This window comes from Cervus canadensis, chromosome 3 (assembly GCF_019320065.1).
Source record: "Cervus canadensis isolate Bull #8, Minnesota chromosome 3, ASM1932006v1, whole genome shotgun sequence".
NCBI classification, from domain to species: Eukaryota; Metazoa; Chordata; class Mammalia; order Artiodactyla; family Cervidae; genus Cervus; species Cervus canadensis.
In genome coordinates, this window is record NC_057388.1 from 72,479,412 (window position 1) to 72,498,012 (window position 18,601).

The 18,601-nt window shown below is 46.3% G+C and overlaps 1 protein-coding gene across 2 annotated transcripts; it reads right to left on the reverse strand.

The window, feature by feature from the left end:
- Positions 1-3,077: 3,077 nt before the first annotated feature.
- On the reverse strand, positions 3,078-7,069 carry PPIA (peptidylprolyl isomerase A). 2 transcript variants are annotated; one of them, XM_043463455.1, is made up of 6 exons: positions 6,911-7,004; positions 5,118-5,184; positions 4,636-4,666; positions 4,464-4,552; positions 3,798-3,970; positions 3,078-3,423 (listed from the first exon to the last, which is right to left on the reverse strand). In XM_043463455.1, exons 4-6 carry the CDS (start codon positions 4,470-4,472, stop codon positions 3,291-3,293), a joined length of 315 nt encoding a protein of 104 aa, XP_043319390.1. In that variant the 5' UTR covers positions 4,473-4,552; positions 4,636-4,666; positions 5,118-5,184; positions 6,911-7,004; the 3' UTR covers positions 3,078-3,290. The 2 variants fall into 2 exon arrangements, with proteins under 2 accessions (XP_043319390.1, XP_043319389.1); XM_043463454.1 differs by lacking the exon at positions 5,118-5,184 and having other exon boundaries at positions 6,911-7,069.
- Positions 7,070-18,601: the final 11,532 nt, after the last annotated feature.

Below are 18,601 nucleotides of genomic sequence, written 5' to 3' on the forward strand. Positions count from 1 at the left end.
TGTTCATTGGAAGGACTGATGCTGAAGCTGAAACTCCAATACTTTGGCCACCTCATGTGAAGAGTTGACTCATTGGAAAAGACCCTGTTGCTGGGAAAGATTGAAGGCGGGAGGAGAAAGGGATGCAGAGGATGAGATGGTTGAATGGCATCACTGACTCAATGGACATGAGTTTGAGTAGGCTCCAAGAGTTGGTGATGGACAGGGAAGCCTGGCGTGCTTCAGTCCATGGGGTCGCAAAGAGTCAGACAGAACTGAGCGACTGAACTGAACTGACGATGCCTTTCTGCTTAACAGTTGAACTTGTGTCCACTGAAGCTTCTCGAATTTCCAGTTTACAGATAATACAAGAGCTAGAAGAACAAGCAAGTAACACAAAGTGGAGACACTGGCAGCAGCTCCAAGATAAGGGATATTCCACAAAGTCAATGTGCTGGACTTAAAGGAGTTGACATCATTTAAAAAAACGGAGGTCAAAGACCACAGTGTAGAATTCAACTTATATGAAACAGAGAGAAAAGGCAAATCTAGAGAAAGACAGACTTGTAGTTTGCCAAGCACTGGGAGTAACAGAGGGACTGCAAATAGGCATGGGGTTCTTCCTAGTGTGGTGGATTACAGGGATGGTTGCATGACTCAGTAAATTCACTACTGTACTCTTAAAATGGGTGAATTTTATGGTATATTATGTATATACCATATATGGTGTATATATGCCTGCCTGCCTGCCTGCCAAGTCACTTCAGTCATGTCCGACTCCTTGTGACCCCATGGGCTGTAGCCCACCAGGCTCCACTGTCCAGGGGATTCTCCAGGCAAGAATAGTGGAGTTGGGTTGCCATGCCCTCCTCCAGGGGATCTTCCCAACCCAGGGGTTAAACCTACATCTACTTACATCTCCTGCTTTGGCAGGCGGGTTCTTTACCACTAGCGCCACCTGGTATGTTATGTAGTGTATATTACACATTATAATACCAATAGTTATTAATAGAAATTGTTAGAAAGGACTGTTCTAGATTAAAAAAAGACATCTAACAATCAAATAGGCTTCCCAGGTGGCACTAGGGGTAAAGAATCCACTGATGCAGATTCAATCAGTGGGAAATGGCAACCCACTCCAGTATTCTTGCCTGGAAAACTCCATGGACAGAGGAGCCTGGTGGGCTACAGTCCATGGGGCTGCAAAGCATTGGACACTACTGAGCGACTGAACACACAGCAAACTAGGGACTGCCCTGGTGGTTCAGATGGTGAAGAATCTGCCTGCAGTGCAAGAAACCTGAGTTCAAACACTGGGTAGGGAAAATCCCTGGAGAAGGGACTGGCTACCCAGTAAAGCATCTGCCTACAATGTGGGAGACCCGGGTTCAATCCCTGGGTCAGGAAGATCTCCTGGAGAAGGAAATGGCAACCTACTCCAGTATTCTTACCTGGAAAATCCCATGGATGGAGGAACCTGGTCAGCTACAGTACATGGAGTTGCAGGGTCTGACATGTCTGAGTGACTTTCAAATATGTAAAACCTAAGTTAGGTTATGGTGCGGTTGGGGTACAGTACATGGAGTTGCAGGGTCTGACATGTCTGAGTGACTTTCAAATATGTAAAACCTAAGTTAGGTTATGGTGCGGTTGGGGTAGAAGAGCATTAAGACACCAATTGTATATAAACTGTACCTTAATAAAGCTGATTTGGGGCTTTCCTGGTGGCTTGATGGTAAAGAATTCACCTGCCAACGCAGGAGACGTGTGCTTGATCCCTGGGTCAGGAAGAACCCTGGGTAGGAGGAAATGGCAACCTGCTCCAGTATTCTTGCCTGGGAAATCCCATGTACAAGGAAGCCTGACATGTTCATGTAGTCCATAGGGTCAGTCAGACCCAACTTAGTAGCTAAACAGAAGCTGGTTCTAAACTCCCCTCTGGAACCAATGGGGGAATCTGGAATAGATTCCCATGGAATAAATGCCATAGATTTTACGGATTTTGCTTCTTTTGAGATGTGCTAAAGGCACTTGGGTGTGCTGTATCTCCTAGGGTGCATGCCTGGCAGACCTCTCCAGAAGCAGCTTATTCTTTCCAGGAATCTTAGGCCACCCTGTGATCCAGATTCTGCTCCACTTGCATTCCTGGGGAGACCCTGAAGCAACACACCCTTTCTTTGCAGTTAGATTTAAGGTTGCTTTTCAAAAACTGAACGTATTTTTAGAGACATAGGTGATGAGATTGACAAACAGAAAAATCAAAGTCAGGGACCTCTGTTGAGGGAATACAGTACACAACTGGGTAGGGTTCCCAAGAGAAGTCCTCAATTTTAAAGGAAACCATGCTTGTGAACATGAAAGTCCTCATCTGTCCAGATTATGGCTGTTAAGTCTGCATTTTACAGAGTGCAAGGCCTCAAACGACCATGATGGACTCTATAACCAGCCAGGGAGAAGTTCCAAATCTAGTTAACTGGTCCCTTAGCTGGTCTAGCAGAGCCAGATGCCCTCTGCAGGTAGACTACCACACCAGGCCTGCCTTCCTCCACCAGACTGTCCTTTGTCAAGAACTTCAGTTAAGCTGTTATATTCCATCTCAAACAGCTACAGACACCCCAGGAACATGACCAAAAGACCCTGCCCCTCAGAGCCTAAGGTTTGATATTCTTGAGTGCTGCCACCACCCAACATGTCTGTTTTAATATTAGCTATGGTTTTCAAACTATCACAATTTTTATGAATACCCATTAATGTGCCAAATGAGAATTTTTTGGTCCAACCTGGTCACAATCTTCAAGTTCCAACTTGTTCTTTCCCTGCCTCAGCCTACATTTTCAGTATTCCACTCAGTTTGCTCTTGGGATACTCCATTATCAACATTTCATTCTTGGGTCAGTTCAGTTTAATTGCTCAGTTGTGTCTGACTCTGCAACCCCACGGACTACAGCAAGCCAGGCTTACCTGGTCATCACCAACTTTGGGTCAGGGAAGGAAAAAAGCAAAGTATTCTGGAATTTTAAGTAAACACAACTTTTGTCTTAGAAGTAACCTGTTGCTGCTTAAAATGAAACCTACATCAATACTCTAATGCAAACAAAGACAGATAATTGTTTAGTTTTTATTTCATAATCATAAATTTAACTTTGCAATCCAGCTAAACTTGGAGGGGGATAAGGAAAATATGGAACCCAAAGAACTGTAGCGAGAGCACAAAGATTATGGGATATTTCGAGCAGATGGGGGTGAAGGGGTGCTCTCCTGGGCTACAGAAGGAATGGTCTGGTGGTTAAGTAAAACACAAGTCAAATTTATTAGATTTGTCCACAGTCAGCAATGGTGATCTTCTTGCTGGTCTTGCCATTCCTGGACCCAAAGCGCTCCATGGCTTCCACAATATTCATGCCCTCTTTCACCTTGCCAAAGACCACATGCTTGCCATCCAACCTAGAAACAGAATAATGAACATTACTACCTGTGACCAGAGATGTTAAATACTGGAAACATTTTATTCTTCTACCTAAAAAACACTGGCAACACCAATAGATTGCTTTAAGCCAGTCTAAAAAACATTAAAAGTCTCCACTGTTAAGAATCCTAATTTTAGAATGGACCCCTTAAAAAGAGCCAACAAATCACAAGCAAATTAGATGAAAGCACCACTCTTAACTAAACAAATCAGCTAAATGCCCTGTTTTGCTAGAGTTATCTCCACGCACTTTCTATGAGCACACTACAGAAATTTAAACTGTGATCCAGCCCTTCCACCATCTTAGAGCAGGCAACAGAAGGGAAAGCGCCTCTGCCACGTCCTGTCTTACCACTCAGTCTTGGCAGTGCAGATGAAAAACTGGGAACCGTTTGTGTTGGGGCCAGCATTTGCCATGGACAAGATGCCAGGACCTGTATGCTTCAGGATGAAATTCTCATCGTCAAATTTCTCGCCATAGATGGACTTGCCACCAGTACCATTATGGCGTGTGAAGTCACCACCCTGTGAACATAGAGAAACATGTCACTTTTGGCAACACAGTCAGAAAACATGCCATGTCTGCAAAGTTCAAACTTTTAAGACTCAAGTTCAAAACAAGGTGGTCAAGGGACTTATCAGGTGGTCCAGTGGCTAAGACTGTGCTCCCAATGCAGTGGATCCAGGTTCAATTCCTTGTCAGGGAACTAGATCCCACACATTGCAACCAAGACCCAGCGCAGCCAAATAAATGATTATTAAATAAATAAAACTAGAAGGTGGTCACATGGAACCAAAATGGTAGAACAGCACTTCATATGTGCACATATTTTAAAAAAAAAAATAGCACTATAGAACTATAGCAATTTAAAATGCATCCTATCAGTGCAAAATTGTAAAATAAATGGGCCAGGAAGTTTTAACAGCAGACTGGCCCCAGTGCAGACAAACCATATATACACATTTTGGAGTATTCTAGTTCAAGCCTAAATTAAGACAACCCAAGTCAGTTTCATACCTGGCACATAAATCCCGGAATTATTCTGTGAAAGCAGGAACCTTTATAACCAAATCCTTTCTCCCCAGTGCTCAAAGCACGAAAGTTTTCTGTTAAAATAAAGTATATATACATATATATATATGGACACACACACACCAGTTAATAACCACAATACCTTTGTTAAACTAACCTGCTGTCTTTGGAACTTTGTCTGCAAACAGCTGTAAAAGAAAAATGACAGTTAATTAACAACATCTGTTTGCATATTTTGTTGCTTAGTACCCTTGTCTTTAGGGGTTTCTGAATCATAAATTCGTTTTCTCACAGGAACAGAATGCTTCTCTTCAGTAATTGCTCTGAATCCCAAATAAGAACTGTTCCTGACAGCCTTAAGTCCTGTGGTGTTGGGTTAGCAACATGAGACCCAAAGACGTGCCAAAAATCCAGAACCAGCAATGACTCAAATAGTGTGAGGCTTCTAAAAAGTGACTTAAAACTTTTATGTGTTATCACACCTACTTCTGAACAGATATATGGCTTCTCAAATGTACATCACCTCCCCCAACTTCAGTTTGAACCTAACGACAAGATTTTCAGGAATAGCAAGTACTCCTGCTTGATCAGGGAGTAAACAGGTGTAATTTTAGTCACTGGTAATGAAAATGCTACTACCTCCAATCTGTTAACATAGCTTTACGGATTGGATGAGCAGTCACTTCTTGGTTTCCAGGTCCCTTACCTAGTAGTGGGGTAAAAAATAAAGATTGGTTTCTAGTACAACTGCTTCAAACCTTTCCTGCATATATAAAACATTTTGGCCCAAAACGCTTAAACACCATGCTTAAACAAACCCTTTAAAATATTTCATGAACTATTACAGAGATCTGTGACTAAATCATCTATTGAAATCCTGTATGTTTCTTAGATCTACTTATTTAGCTTCTAAATATTGTGTGTAAAACATATGGTCTCTCCTAATTCTAGCGTTTCTCAAACCCTGTACTCACCCGCTTCCCTTGTAAACCGTTACTAAAGTTAGAAGTCCGTACTGGCAGTTCCATCTCGATTCTCACCAACGGATATGCCAAGAGATCCTATCTCATTTCCATTAAGCCCTCTGGCTAACCCGAGACACACGCTAGAAAGCGTTAGGCTCAGGCCAAGTTTCCACGTGGCCCCCGATCAATTATCAGCTGACTACAGATAAAAGTGGGGCGTAGATCAATAGGATGTATTATTTCTCCGAAGAGTTTTACCTCAGGGCAAGCTTCCACATGGGCCCTTACCAATTCTTAGCTCTGACTACAATACAAGTAGAGTAGAGACTCAATAGGACCTACTGTTTTCTCTAACAAGGGTTTAGGCGTCTTCTATGTTCCTCCAACGCGGACAGAGTTATCATGGCAGGAATCCCTCTGCCCTCATGATCGGCATGGGGGCCTATCCATCCTTGGGATAGGATCCTAAAACTAACCACTGGCAGCTTTTGAGAGGTCGGAGGATTAAACCACTTAGGGCTACACCCTAAGTTAGACAGCAGGACAGAGGAGCCTGGCGTGCTGCAGTCCATGCGGTCAGAGCTGAACACGATTTAGCGACTGGACACTTCAAGACCTACCGGTTAACCGGAACGGAATCGCATTTACCGTTTCAAGAGCACGCCGAGTTACTTAGCTACCTTGCTGTAACCACAAACTGATTAGTAAGTACTCCTAACATCCCTTAAGTAGTTAACAAAACCATCAGAGGTGGCCTGCCGCGGAGCCAGTCTGGACTAGCCCATTCTGCAGGACGACGACCGGGAGGAGCCCGGGCGCCTCCCATCCACCGTCACCGCAGCGGAAGGCGGGCCTCGGCGCCAGCGGAGGAAAGGCCGCCTGCACATTTCCGCTCGGGGTGGGGGCGGGGAGGGGCGCGAGGGACCTCCTTCTACATCTATCTCAGAATTTTAAGACATCTGGGAAAACCCTGGAGTCTGCCAGCCCCGCAGCCCTATAACCCAACCATGAACCAGCAAGCATCCTCCGGGACCAGGGCTAGGCTGCTATCCCCACCGACCCTGACGCGCCCGGGGCGGGAAAAGCAGTCTTCAGGTGCGACCGTCGCGTTAGCGCGAAGGGAGCCGCTTCCGAGCACTCGAGGGTGGGCTCGGGACGGTCGCAGCCGCCTGAGGCCGGCGTCTGCCTTCCGTTTAGGGCGTTGTCGACCCTCCGGGGCCTGCGGTCCCGCGTGGCGACCAACAGCTAGCAGCCCGAGCACGTGCGCGGCCGGAAGGGCGCGGCCGCCCCTCCCCCGCCCGCCCCGCCTTTGTCTACCCGCCGCCCCCGGCCTCCCAAAATGGCCCCTCGTCAGGAAATGGCGCCGCGCCGCCCGCGTTCCTCAAGCAGGGTGCCTGCACCCGGTTACTCGGCCTCGCCCCCCGCCGACCGCTCGGGCCCACCCGGCGCGTCGCCGCCTGCCCCAACCTCAAAAGAGACGCGGCCCAAGGGCTCGCCGTCGACAGCGATGTCGAAGAAGACGGTGGGGTTGACCATGGCTAGACAGCAAGGAAGGCTCCGGGGTGGCGGCGTCTGCAAGGCAGCACGAGCCCCGCCGCCCTCCTCTTTTATAGCCAGTTTAAGCCCCGCCTACAGCCGGTCGCGCGCCTCATCTCTGGCCAATCGCGACCAGGGGTCAGTCGAAGTGACGGCATGGCTGGCCTATGAGTAGAGATGGCGCCCGAGAGGCAGGACTGGAGACGCGCGTGCGTGCTGGGCGATGCGGGCAGGTTCCCGCCCGCGGGCTCGGTCTCTGCGCTGCGGCGTGGGGTCGCGCGCTAGCGATGGCTGTGGGGACGGGGATCGGACGTGGCGATCGCCCTGGTGGGCCGGTGGGAACTGGAGGGCTGTGCACCTGCCCTGCCTGGCGACCAGGACGTCTCCCCATTGCTCAGAGGGGGAAACTGAGGCGAACGCAGGCCTCAAGGTCGCGCCGCCCGCCAAGGTCGCTTGGGGTCCCAGGAGCGCGCCTCTCTGGGAGGCTAGGTGGCCTTGAACATCACCATTTTCTCACTGCAGATGAGGTTGAGGCTCAGTCGCCTCCCTCTCTGCTTCCCTCTCTCCCTTCTAGTCTGAGAGGTTATGAAATGCTTCCAAAATGTCCTACTTTCCGAAAATATCTTGCACACTCTACTTGAATTTTCTCCAGGAGGAAGACATTAAAGCAAGAGGCTGGCAGACTCTTACCTATAAAGACACACTGCGCACTTTTGCCTTCCTTTTAAATCTTTTAAATTCTCTACCCCGCACCCCCTCTTTCAGAGGCAGAATTGAGTTCTGGGTGAAAGACAAAGCCACAACTTAAAAATGAATTCCCTTAGTCAAAGATATTAATAATGCTTTTTTTTTATTACTAGTACTAAATGCACTTATATGACCCTGGTCTTTTGTTCAGAAAACCTTGAGAAGAAAATCTATATATCCTCCAACACTTAGTTGCAACATTCAGAGTGTTGTTTAATATATTTCTGAAACTCAGTTTCTTCATCTGCAAAACCAGGATAGGAATCTGAGAAGCAAGTGAGAATTTATGACTGATGAAATCCAGTGTCTGGCATCGTGCCATTATTAATAATGGCATTGTGAGCTTACATGTGCTCAGAATTTACAGAGTGTGGTTTTGTTCTCACAACCAGCCCATAACCCCCATTTATAGAAAAGTGGAAAGTGAGCATCTTCCATGTTAAATAGCTTGTTCAGAATAACCAGTTTAGGAGTATTAACAAAGCCAGAACTGGAAACTGCGTGTTTTGTTGTTTGTTTTTTGTTTTTTTTTTTTTGCTTATTCCACATCACCTTTTGCTTTGTGACCCTGAGGAAGCTGCTTGTCCTTATCTGATACAGAAAAAATGACCCAAGGCCCTCAGGGGTAAACTCCCTCAACTTCTATCTCCTTCAACTTCCTATCTCCTTTCTATCTTAAAGCAGTTAGGAACCCCTCCTAAGAAATAAATGAATGGATAATAAGAGCATCACTTATTGGCTTCCCTCACATTACTATTCAAAGTCAAGGCTTCTCTTTACTATCATCCTCTCACTTCACACAGGTATACCATGTGTACACTCAAGAAAATAACGTGCACGTGTTCTGTTTGTTAAAGGGGGAGCCAGTGTTGCAGGGGATCCTTTATTAGCATTATCTCTTGAATAGGACTTCCTTACCGAGTAAAACTTCAGCAGGCATAGAACCTCAGGAATGTGAGGCTGTCCAGTGCCTTATTTGGATGATTCTGACCAAAAGCAAATCCAACTGAATTCAACAGAGCCCTGATCTGGTTAGCTGGAGGTGTGCTATACCAACCACCAACTGGCAAGCAGAAGTCTGTGACTTTGTCCATGGAGCATATTATAAACAAGTGCTTACTTCAAAAATGTCTCTGGAGAGAATGTAACAGGGGGAAAAGTCAGGTTATTCAAAATTATAAAAACAGGCTACTTTTTTTTATGGTAGATGATAGAAGATGGTAACTTGTCTCATATGTGCTTCTTGCCCAGGGCCTCGCTTCTGCTTCTGCCACTTGGCTTCTGCTGAGACACGCAATGACATCACAACCCACACACCCATGGCTTTCTCCAGGCCACGTCTTCCCTGATATGACTCTCCATCAGGAACCACCTCCTGCTTCCTTGATGTGCTGGACTTTTCTCTTCCATTTCTCCAATGCTGACCTTTTCCTCTTGAACTGTTCCACACTTTTGTCCTGTCATAGTCATACATTTGATCTTGTTTTGTTCCTTACACATTGGCTATGGTCAACCTTATTCACTCTCATGGCTCAGATTCTCAGGTAACTTCTCAACCAAGCTCCAGGCCCACGCTAACTCCAGAGCTCCAGGTCCCTCCTCCCTGCCCACTGGGTCTCTCCTCAAGAATAAACCCTCAGACAGAGCTCTGCCACCTCCCCCTCTTCCCCAGGCCTCCCCATCCCTAGGCCTGCTCTCCCTCCCCACCGCAACAACTCTGGCTTGGCCTTTGGCAGCAGCCTCCGAACTGGTTACTTGGCCCAGGTTTTTCTTGGTATTTCTGGAATGGTCATTTGCCAAGTCATGTGGTTTTGTAACTCCCAAGCTGTACAACCTCTTGGTCACCCATAGTGACCAGGCAGCTCCTTCACAGTCTGGTCTTAACTTGCTTTTCAGTCTCCTGGCTGGGATTTTTCCTGCCACGTTGAGTTTCTCATTACCACCCCCACCCTGCCTTTCCAGTACTCTTTTGCCTGTGGCCTGTGCCACCAAATCTTACCCTGTGGTCCCCGTGGGAAATCTTCCTTAGCTCTCCCAGAGGTACTGGGTCTGGTCTGCAGCTTCAAAACTCAGAAGACATGTATTGAATGAATGCATAAATCCATGAAGAAAGGGCCAACCAAAACCTGGCCCTGGGGACTCCCCTGGTGGTCCTCAGGTCTTCCACGGCAGGAGGCAAGGGTTCAATCCCTGGTGGGCAAACTAAGATCTCATATGCCACATTGCCAAAACAAAAATAAAAGCGGCCCTGGAGTGTGACTCCTCAGTGGGGTTGTTAATTAATTTGCACACACTGCCCAGAGCTGGTGACTCTGCATCCCACTCCGGCATCAGTAATCATCCAGTCACTTGACAAGCAGCTTCTCACTGAACATCATCATTCAGGTGCTGAAGATGTTCACTTCAGCCCCACCGTACTGTCCGCACATCTGCGGAGGATACCTGCCCGCACCCTCACTCCTTGCTGGTTCCATCCTTGGTCCTGTCCACATCTATCCAGCCCCATCCAGGCTGTCTAGCCCCATGGCCGCTCTTCCTTTCCCCCTTAGAGGAAAAGAGCTTCCTACAGCTCTTCTGGCTGCCTGGATCCTCCTCACCCACCAGTCCCTGAAGAGCACATCCTTGCCACCCTCTTCTTCCCTCCTAATTCACTCATGAGAGTAGTCTATGCTTCTGTGACCTGTCCAATCACTTCCCCCTCCACACGTGTCATCAGACTCCTGGGCCCCCACCCTTAACCCGAAGCTGCCCTAGCCAAGGCCCCCAGGGACCTCGCATTTACAAACTCGAGATTCATTTGCTTTATGACCGCTGGCATTTGACCCCATCATGCCACAGCCCCAGGTACCCACCCTGCTGTTTAGAATGTGTTCAGTAGCAAGCAGGAGAAACCTCAGGCAGGAGCCAGTCTCAATAATAGAAATCCAGAGGGGCTCTGAGTAGATGGGCCTACTGAGCCGTGGTTAGAAGTCAGGAAAGCCGAATGGAATGATCAAAATTCCAGCAGGGCCACTTTCCTACCCCTGAGAGTTATGTGGGCCTGGGAAGTCTATACAGGAGTTCAGAATGCCTATCACATACAGAGATGATCAGATGGGGACAGAAAAGATGTTTATGTAGCTGAGGATTCATTCACGTTGAAAGGAAGGCAGACTGTTCTGTGCAGGACCAAGATGGGGGCCTCTGCGGCAGGCCAAAAGAACTCTGTCTGCAGCCAGGCCAGCCTGGCCATTATTGACCCGAGTCGGCTGTTAAAATGTGCAGTAGGTTTCTCTCTCTCTTTGACTTAGGTATGCAATTATTTTTCCCTTGCTGCACTGCCCAGCATGCAGGGATCTTAGTTTCCTGACCAGTAATCGAACCCATGCCCTCCGCAGTTAATGCTCAGAGCTCTAACCACTTGACTGCCAGGGAATTCCTTGCATTTCCTTCTTTTTTTTTTTTTAATTTATTTGCACCAGGTCTTAGTTGTGGTATGCGGGATTTTTAGTTAGGGCATGTGGGATCTTGTTCCCTAACCAGGCATCAAACTCAGGCCCCCTGCATTGGGAGCTCAGAGTCTTAACTGGTTCAGAAACTGCTAGCGAAGTCCCTGCATTTCTTTTTTAATAGCTTTTAACAGGTGAATTTCATGGTGTGTAAGCTTTATTGAGATGTAGTTTACATACCATGAAATTCACTTGTTTTAATCATACAATTCAGTAATTTTTTAGCAAATTCAGAGCAGTGCAAACATCCCCACAATCTAATTTTAGAACGTGTCCCTCACCCCAAGTACCTTGTGCCCTTTTTTAGTAATTCCTTGTTTCCACCCAGTAACTGCTTTTAAAATTCTGTAGTTAAAAAGTGATTTAGACTTGTGGTTTGAAATGGAAATACTATAAAGTTTATATATTGTGTTTAAACATTTAAGAGAACTTTAGGTTCAACATATTTAAAAGTCTATCAGAACTATTTAATGCTCAAGGTGGTTTTTTTCTTTGCTAATTTGGACAATTAAGTACTTCAAAAGGAAACCAAATGTATTACACCTATAAATGCAGTTTAAATGTTGGAAGATGTAGTAAAAGAATTCAAATCTTCCATGTTTATAAAGATACTAATATGATGTACAAGATAAAGAACTAGGTTTTAAAATGATAGTTTAATAAGTTAAATATCAGTTGTGAAAATATAATAAAACAAATATAAAATATAAAATAAAAAACAAACAAACAAAAAGTATAACAAAATAAACACTGAGTAGCCTTTTTACATAAAAAAGAAGCTGCAGGACTCCAATCTTCATGTCAAGGGCCCTGAGGGCCTTTGATTTTCTGTCCTCAGGCTGGTCACTTCACAGTTCCGGATGGTGCCACCACCTCCCGTCCCCTCCTGCATCCCCCCAAGTTCATGTTCAAGATAGTCTGGTTGCTGCGAAGACTAAGGAAGAGGGAGAAAGGGAAAGGGGAAGAAGGCCCGAGAATTACGCCACCACAATCCTGTTGGCTAAGCTTTCCCAGGAGCCCCGCCCAGTGGCTTTCACCCTTGGCTGCAGGAATCCAGGAAGATGAATATTTTGATCTGGGCACATTGCCAACCGAGCCACCCGGCTTCTGTTAGTAAGGAAGGCAAAATGGATGCTTTGGGAGATAACAGGCAGCATCCAGGGCACCAACTATTGTCACCCAGCAGAAAAGTGATGGACTGGGAGGCATGCGGGCGTTCTCAGTCCTTAGGAAACCTGCATAATAGGGCACAGGGAGAAACCCCACTCAGCTGGCTTTGGGGAGGACCACGCCGCGCCGCGCCCCCCCCCCACCAGAAATGCTGGATCTGATGGCAGAGTGGGGATTGCATCTGCTTAGTGGAGCCCAGATCATTCCAATCTCCCTGATCACCCCAGATCACAGGAGGCTGGGAAAAGTGGTGTCTGGTGTCCTCTTGTATTCCCCACTCAGAAGATGGGGCATTTCCCTAATACAGAAAAGGGCACAGTAACCAAACAAGGATAAATAAGGCTTAGGATAGTTAAGTCAGGATTCCAGGAGGTATCGGGTGCCATTATTAAGATCATTATTTAATTCTCACAGCAGTCCTTTGAAGTAAGTACCGTTATTTTTGCTATTTTTCACAAGAGGAGACAAGCTCAGAGAAGTTGAGTAACTTCCTTGGGGAGAGAGAGCCAGGGTTGATGCCCATTCTACCTAGCTGTGGGTCCTGTGCTACTCACTGTCATGTCACGTCCTGAAATTTTAAAAAATCATGTTAAATATATATAACATAAAGTTTACCACTCTAACTAATAAGAGCACAGTTCATAGGCATAAAGTGCATTCCTATTACTGTGCAGCTATCACCACCATCCGTCTCCAGGACTTTTTCATCTTCCCAAACTGAAACTGTCCCCATTAAACACTAACTCCTCATCCTCCACTCCCAGCTCCTGGCACCCATCTATCTGCTTTCTGCCTCTATGAATTTGCTTATTCTAGAAACTTCACAAAAGTGGAGTCATACAGTATTTGTCCTTTCGTGACTGGCTTATTTCACTTAGCATAATGTCCTCAAGGTCTATTCAGGTTGTAGCATGTGTCAGAATTTCCTTCCTTTTTGTAGCTGAATGATATTCCTTTGTTTATCCATCCTTCTATCCATGAACACTTAGATTGCTTCCATCTTTTGGCTATCATGGATAATGCTGCTGTGAACATTGGTGAGTCCTTTCTTTCAATCTTTTTGTGCATAGTCTATGACGTAGAATTGCTGAATCAGACAATAACACTGCTTTAATTTTTTGAGGAACTTCCATACTGCACCATTTCCATGGCTGCACCATTTTGCATTCATTCCAGCCATGCACAACAGTTCCAATTTCTCCACATCCTCACCAACATGTTATTTTCTGTTTGTTTTTATAATAGCTGTCCTAATGGGTGTGAGGCGGTGCCTCGTTGTGGTTTTGACTCGCATTTCCCTAAAAGTGCTGTTGAACATCTATTCTTGTGCTTTTGGCCATTTGTATGTCTTCCTTGAACAGAGAAATATCTGTTTAAACCTAATCTATTCTTTAAGTGAGTTGTCTGGCTTTTTGTTGTTGAGTTTTAGGAAGACTTTACATATTCTGGATATTAATGCCTTGCCATATATGTAATTTACAAATATGTTCTCCCATTCTGTAGGCTGCCTTTTCATTCTGTTGATAGTGTCATGATTTTTTTTTTTTTTTTTGAGTGCCCACGTTGTAGCCATTATCTTGATCTCATCTTTGGCTGTGTGATAAGTCACACTCAGTTTTGGTGTGTATTTGAGTCCTACCAGAAAGGGAAGGTCATTTTACCCACAGAGCCCAATTCTCCAAGTTCCTGGGGTGGTTTCAGCCAAGTCCCTGTGATGACCATCCTGGCCTCTTTCTCTGATGCTGAAGGCAGAACTGCAGCAGGTGAAGACAGAACCAGCAGAGGAAACTGAGGCAAGGACCATTCAACCCACTGCCCAGGAGCAGCTACATCACATACGGTTGTGTTGCTGTTTTAGTTGCTCAATTGTGTCCGACTCTTTGCGACCCTTGGACTGTAGCCCACCAGGCTCCTCTGCCTGTGGGGATTCTTCAGGCAAGAATACTGGAGTGGGTTGTCATTCCCTTCTCCAGGGGATCTTCCTGACCCAAGGATCGAACCCAGTTCTCCTGCATTGCAAGCAGATTATTTACCGTCTGAGCCACCAGGGAAACCCATCATGTACAGAGCACAGAGCAAAATGAAATGTGAGGCCCCTTGTTCAAAAATTGTCAAGGGTTCCAAGACAGAGACAGCAGAATATTAAGCCAAGAGCAGGGGGTGGGTGGTGGTATGGGTGTTATAGGCAGCTCCTGAAGCCAGCTCTGCCACTGCCTTTGGTGGCAAACCAGCAGGTGCCTGGGGAGCCCTGGGCACAGGGGACTTTACACACACCCCCTGACTGTTTTCCAAGGCCATCACCAAGTGCTCATGAGGAAGAGTGGAGGCTGGTGCAGGAGATGGAGAATACTACTGAGGCTCTGAGGGAGGAAGAGGGGCCTGAGAGGCCCTCCGACTACAGGAGCTTTGCAGTAAGCACCCAGCAGTGACTGTCTGCCCCTGAGGGGACCAGTGAGTGAGACCTGAGTCTGAGGCTCAAGCATGTGGGGCTCCTGGAGCCTGAGAGTAACCATGCCAGGCCTGATACCACGTGCCACTGGGGATGTGGCCGGAGAGCCAAGACCTCCCGAAGGACAGGCATGTGGGACCCCTCTGTCCTGACAGCAGGGCTATCAAGAGAAGCACTACAGGGGTCCCCAGACCACACCGATGGCCAGGAAGTGGCCGTCTGCAGTGAGAAGGTGAAAGGGCAGAGTGAGACCACCCACCAAGGTGCAGGGGCACAGAGCCTGCTGCACGAGACTCTCACAGACTCAGATGCCAATCCCACCAAAGGAAGGTCCCGTCCTGCTGTCTGTGGGGAACTGAATCTAACGCCGCAACACAGCTCACCCACAGGCCAGATGTGCTGAACCAACAGCTGACAAGCAAGGATGCTCCATTTCCTGGGTGTCCTGACCCTTTACTTCAGCCACTGCTATTCTTTACACACTGTGTCTGGAATTCAGTATCGAATCCCTCGTGCCTGACTGCCTTTGAAGTGGGCCATTGACTTTTTCCTGCCATTGGACTGGAACTTGCCCTGTTGGTTCTCCTAGATGTCTAGCTTGCGAACTCACCCCACAGATCTTGGGGATTGTCAGCCTCCATAATCATGTGAGCTAATTCCTCATAATAAACAAACAAATACACATACCTCCTGTTGGTTCTGTTTCTCTGGAGATCTCTGACTAAATATAGACACAAAAAAAGAAGGAAAAATAAAACAACCTAGATAAAGTGACCCATCATCCAGAAAGACAACAGTCAATAGAATCAGGCCCAGTGATGGCCTGTGTCATAAGGCAGAAACTTGATTTATTTAAAGGTATTTATTTATTTACTTATTTGGCTGCTCCAGGTCTTACTTTCAGGCTTATGGAATCTGGTTCTATGACTAGGGACTGGACCCAGGCCCCCTGCACTGGAGTCTTAGGCACTGGACTATCAGGGAAGTCCTTGTTTTGCTTTGGTTTTAAGTCAGTAATAATAACTAAGAATTGAATTTACAAATAATACATAAGATGTCAATTTTTTAACAGACTTTCTAAAAAGAAACTATTTTTAAAAGCAGTTTTAGACTCACAGCAAAATTGAGGGGAAAGTACAGACATTTCCTGTATATTCCCTGTCCCTGCCCACCCGTCCCCTGGCCTGCCAGCTTCCCCCATTATCAACATCCCTTACCAGAGTAGTGCATATGTTACAGTTGATGAAACTACGTTGACCCGTTGTACTTACCCAAACCCACAGTTTACATTAGGGTTCTCTCTTGGTGGTGTATATTCTATGGGATTTGGGGATTTTTTTGGCCATGCCTGATGTCTTCTGGAATCTTTGTTCCCTGACCAAGGATGGAACCATCTGTTCTCTCTGCTTTGGAAGTACAGAGTCTTAACTACTGGACCACCAGGGAAGTCCCTTCTATGGGTTTTAACAAACATATAAATACAGGTGTCCACTGTTAAGGATTACACAGAACATTTTCACTGACCTAAAAGTCCTCTGTGCTTCACCTGTTCATCTTCCAGCCCTCAACTCCTGGCAACCACTGATCTTCTTACCGTCTCCATAGTTTTGTCTTTTCCAGAATGTCATATAGTTAAAATCACACGGTATGTATTCTTTTCAGGTTGATTCTTTCGCTTAGTAATGTGCATTTAAGTTTCCTCTATGTAGCTCAGCTGCTTATTTCTTTTTTAACAATTTTTTATTGAAGTGTAGTTGATGCACAATATTATAAAAGTTGCAGGTGTACAACAGGTGGCTCATTTTTTAGTGCTGAATAATATTCCATTGTCTGATTGTTCCACAGTTTATTTATCCATTCATCTATTGAAAGACATCTTGGTGGCTTTCAGATTTTGGCAATTGTGAATAAAGCTGCTATAAACATCTGTGTACAAGTTTCTGTGTGAACATGTTTTCCACTCCTTTGCATAAATACCAAAGAGCCTGACTGCTGGATTGTGTAGTAAGAGCGTGTTGAGTTTTATAAGAAACCATCAAACTGTTTTCCAAAGTGGACGGGCCATTTTGCATTCCCACCAGCAGTGAATGAAGGTTTCTGTTGCCTTGGTGTTTTATTTTTTATCATGAGTGTGTATTTACTATACAAAAGCAGCATTTCCTGCTCATGTTGCAAGAAAGTCAAGCAGACAGTGACACCATTGGGAGTAGGCAGCAGCTCCACTTTGGACTCTTCATATTTGGGCTCCTGTGGATAGGGTGGTAAAAACAGCAGACCCCAACCTCCGGAGACCTCGGGCTTTGTGGTCCCACTCAGTTGCAATCAGGAGGGATTTTGGCTACAGGCTGGAAACACCAGACAAAGCCAGCTAAGGTCACATGGTCTCTTTTGATGTCAGCAGGGTCGGTTAGCCAGTCCATCTGGTGGAGCTTGCTCCATCCTCCTCCACCTCCTGGTCCAGTCCTGACCCCCACCCACATCCAGCAGCAGTAGGGAAGAGCAGGATGGAGGAGACAGCCCCTTGAAGCCAGCCAGGGTCTCAGCACCTAAAGGGGCCACAAGGAGCTTCAGGGGAGCCAGGAAGGAAGCTGCTTCTCCAGGGGAGGACAAGGTTACCGTGTCTAGGTCTTGCTCTGCCACCAAGCATCAAAGCAGAGGGCAGAACTCTTCCTCAATCAAACCTGCAAATGCCCCCTGGGCACCTAAACGGAGACGATGCCAACAGGAGCGCAGTGTGCTTGTGAGGTGCTTAGCAATGGCAGGTGTGACGGCTGTTGCGGAGTGTGGGCCAGGCCACAGCACCTCTCAAAGGTGGCTTTGCATCCATCCTATTCCTTCCTGCCTTAATCTCTTTGACAAATGTTCTGGGCGTTGGAATAAATCAGGACACAGGAAAGATCTGGTCCAGTCCCTGCCCTCACGGAGTTCACAGTATTGTGGGGAGGAACAGATAAAAATTATGATCTCCTCTGCCCAAGAATGTTTAATCAAGCTCTAGACTTTCCTGATAGGTGACAGGACACACGGGAGATAAAGGAGAAAACTAAGCAGTGCTAGGAGGGAACAGCCAGGTGAATGTGGGACATTCTAATATGTGACTTGTCTGAACTGTTTAAAAAAAATCAATATAAGGGGAAAAAAGGCCAAGAACTGTTCTAGATTAAATGAGACTAAAGAGATACAATAACTAGTTGCAAAAGTAAACCTTGATTGGATCCCCGATTGAGAAAAAAAAAAAGTGATAAAATGCATTTTAGGGGACTTCCCTGGTGGTCCAGTGGTTGAGAATCTGCCTTCCAATGCAGGGGATGTAGGTTCAATCCCTGATTGGGGAACTAAGATCCCACACACCAAGGTGCAACTAAGCCCCCGTGCCTCAACTAGAGAGCCTGCACACCGCAACTGCTGAGCCTGTGTGCTCTAGAGCCTGTGCTCCATAAAAAAAGAAGCCCCCATGCACTGTAACTAGAGAAAGCCTGTAAGCCACAACAAAGACCCAGGGCAACCAAAAAAAAGGGGGAGTGCATTTTTTGGGGGGGTCTTTTTTTAAAATTTTTAAATAGAAGGATAATTGCTTTACAGAATTTTGTGGTTTTCTGTCATCCATCAACAAGAATCAGCCATAGATAGGGGACACCCATGTCCCCTCCCTCCTGGGCCTCCCTCTCCATCCAACCCTTCAGCCTGTTGCAGAGCCCCTGTTCGAGTTCCCTGAGCCACACAGCAGATTCCCTTGGCTATCTATTTTACAAATGGTATTGTGAATTT

Bases quoted from the DNA above. Each gene is read 5' to 3' on its own strand.
- PPIA (XM_043463454.1), bottom strand. From the start codon at position 6,979: ATGGTCAACCCCACCGTCTTCTTCGACATCGCTGTCGACGGCGAGCCC. The intron at 4,667-6,910 runs GTTGGGGCAGGC...TTTCTTTTACAG, and splicing joins TGGGCCGCGTCTCTTTTGAG to CTGTTTGCAGACAAAGTTCC. The intron at 4,553-4,635 runs GTTAGTTTAACA...TTATTTTAACAG, and splicing joins CAAAGTTCCAAAGACAGCAG to AAAACTTTCGTGCTTTGAGC.